Source organism: Cebus imitator, unplaced genomic scaffold (genome assembly GCF_001604975.1).
Source record: "Cebus imitator isolate Cc_AM_T3 unplaced genomic scaffold, Cebus_imitator-1.0 Scaffold102, whole genome shotgun sequence".
Taxonomy (NCBI): domain Eukaryota; kingdom Metazoa; phylum Chordata; class Mammalia; order Primates; family Cebidae; genus Cebus; species Cebus imitator.
In genome coordinates, this window is record NW_016107417.1 from 677471 (window position 1) to 680332 (window position 2862).

The 2862-nt window shown below is 49.1% G+C and overlaps 1 protein-coding gene across 6 annotated transcripts in view; it reads left to right on the top strand.

Moving 5' to 3' along the window:
- The window catches only part of CHKA (choline kinase alpha), a 69487-nt gene that overhangs the window by 59680 nt on the left and 6945 nt on the right, over positions 1-2862 (top strand). For 3 of the 6 annotated variants that reach the window (XM_037741523.1, XM_037741525.1, XM_037741524.1), the window contains 2 exons: positions 1961-2042; positions 2157-2611. In XM_037741523.1, the coding sequence (XP_037597451.1) occupies positions 1961-2042; positions 2157-2345 (271 nt within the window). In that variant the 3' untranslated portion in view covers positions 2346-2611. Of the gene's footprint in view, positions 1-1960; positions 2043-2156; positions 2612-2862 lie in introns of those variants that run through there. The other 3 variants (XR_001827654.2, XM_017536959.2, XM_017536960.2) reach the window with 1 other exon arrangement.

The following is a 2862-nucleotide window of genomic DNA, read 5'->3' on the forward strand; positions in this document are numbered from 1 at the left end:
GCTCACCGCAACCTCCGCCTCCTGAGTTCAGGCAATTCTCCTGCCTCAGCCTCCTGAGTAGCTGGGATTACAGGCACGTGCCACCATGCCCAGCTAATTTTTTTTTGTATTTTTTTAGTAGAGACGGGGTTTCACCACGTTGACCAGGATGGTCTCGATCTCTTGACCTCGTGATCCACCCGCCTCGGCCTCCCAAAGTGCTGGGATTACAGGCTTGAGCCACCGCGCCCGGCCTTACCAGACACTTTTAAAACCATGAGATCTCATGAGAACTTCCTCACTATTGTGAGAGCAGCATGGGGGAAATCACCCCCATGATCCAATCACCTTCTATCAGTTCCCTCCCTCCACATATTAGGATTACAAGATGAGATTTGGATGGGGACACAGAGCCAAACCATATCACATGAAGAGGTCCCATGTCCAAGAAGGGTCAGGACACTTTGTGGCATTCTGAACTGTCATCCAGACAGAACAACCCAGCCATACAGGGCTGTTGCCACCCAGGGCCTATAGATTCTTTTTTTTTGGGGAGGGGGGCGGGGGACAGGTTCTTGCTCTCTCACTCAGGCAGGAGTGCAGTGATGTGATCATGGCTCACTGTAGCCTCTAACTCCCAGCGACCCTCTTGCTTCAGTGTCCCAAGTAACTGGGACTATAGGCATGTACCACCATGCCTGGCTAATTTTTGTGTTCTGTTGTAGAGACGGGGTCTTGCTCTGTTGCCCAGGCTGGTCATGAACTGGGCTCAAGCGGTTCTCTTGCCTCAGCTTCCCAAAGTGCTAGGATTACAGGTGTGGGCCACTGTACCTGGCCCTGCAAGCTTGTCAATGATGCTTGTGGAGTGGCGGGCACTGTCTGCTGTGTTGTGACTCTTAAGTTTCTCCTAGAAAATGATTAAACTCATGTTTATCAGTATTAAGGCTTGCTTTTAATTGTTTTCTCAACAGTTTTCAAAGCAGGGCCCTGAAACTTCCAGATTCTGCAAAGGTCTAGACCACTATTTTTCCATCTCTTTAGTCAAGAGGCCTGTGGGTTATTCCTATTCTTTGGGGTCTCCTGTGACATTATTTGGTAAAATGGCTGTTTAAGTCACTGTGGCCCACCTCATCTTTCCACTGCACCTACCACAGTCATCTCCTCCTGGCCTCCAGAGTGCTTACCCCCACACTAAGTGCGATGTCACCTCTGCCTGCCTGCCAGTCCCCACTGCAGCATACATCATCTTTTTCTGTTTCTTGAACTGGTGGAAATAGAAAAAGGCGGTTGGAAGAGAACCAGACAGAAAGGGTAGCACAAGTGACGTTTGTGGTCCTTGGGACCCCAAGATAGAGAGTAGGGTTGGAGGATACTAGAGCAGGCACTCCTAAATTTGAGCTTTATCTTCATGTGGATGAACCCTCAGGGTGTTGTTTGTGGAAGAACTTCGATTTGCAGTGACTTGGGGGGGTTGGCATAGCCTAGAGACGGTGACGTGGCTCATGCTCTCTCATCTGCTCCTTTCAATTCTGTGTGATAAGAGGGCATGGGACAAGGATGGGATTTGAGAAGTCTCTGGCTCAAGGAGTGAGAGCTTCATCCCTCCTCCAGCAAAGGCCTGCCTCTTGGTTGATGATGCTATGGCCCCTCCCTTGTAGCAAGCTTGCTTTCTTTTCTGCCAGCATGGCCACCCAGGCCTCCACCTGCATCCTGTGAATGTTGTCGTGTGTGCCATGGCCAGACCAGCTGTGTGTTTTTACACTCACAAGTGCACCTATCACTAGCAGAGGAGGGAAGGGTGTGGGAATGATAGTCCCATTGCTCTTAATTAGTCCCAGGGAATATAGACCCATGATTTGCCAACACTAACTAGGTTTTGCATCCACACAAGTTAGAATGTCCATCTGGCATGAAATCATTATATCAGTCCTGTAACTGATACTGTATATCTCATATGTGTTTCTTGCTTTTGTCATTCCAGGTTTGCCCTTGCATCTCATTTCCTCTGGGGACTTTGGTCCATTGTACAAGCCAAGATTTCATCTATTGAATTTGGGTACATGGTATGTTTTAGCAGCTTTTTTTCCCTTCCTACTCTCAGGAAAAAATGCTACAGTATTTGTGAATGCTCCACAGCAAATGACCGTTCCTTATAGAGGGTTCTCTGTCTCCCCATGTACCTGAATGTGATAACCTGGTGGCACCAGGGCAGTGTGGCTCAGCCCAGGAAGCTGTGGGAGAAGCCGCTCTCACTAATGCTGTGGTTGTCTTTGGAGGTTGCCCTCACTTCCAGGACAGCAGACCCCTGCCTCTCCTGCTTCAGAGAAGTGCCAGGTGGTCCTCCAGTCCCGCAGTGGAGAATGTAGGCATTTGCACCCTAGAGGTCCAGCACTGAGCTCAGTCCTTTCTGACACGGGATAGTAAGTGAAGAAGAGTGGGTGGCTCTTGCCCGTGCTGTGGAGGGTTTTATTTATCGGTTACCACTTAATTCTCCAGCCTGTAGTGCCCGACTTCGAGTTGGAAGCTGGTAATTACTAAATTTGACCTCCTGTTTTTCGCAGGCATGTTTTTTGTAAACAAGCTAGGCTATCATTTTTTTCTAACTTTAAGAACTGTCAGCCGGGTGCAATGGCTAACACCTGTAATCCCAGCACTTTGGGAAGCTGAGGTGGGTAGATCACCTGAGGTCAGGAGTTGGAGAGAAACCTCGTCTCTACTAAAAATACAAAAATTGGCCATGTGTGGTGGTGGGCACCTGTAATCTCAGCTACTCGGGAAGCTGAGGCAGGAGAATTCCTTGAACCCGGGAGGTGGAGGTTTCAGTGAGCTAAGATCATGCCAGTGCACTCAGCCTGGGCGACAGAGCAAGATTCTGTCTCAAAA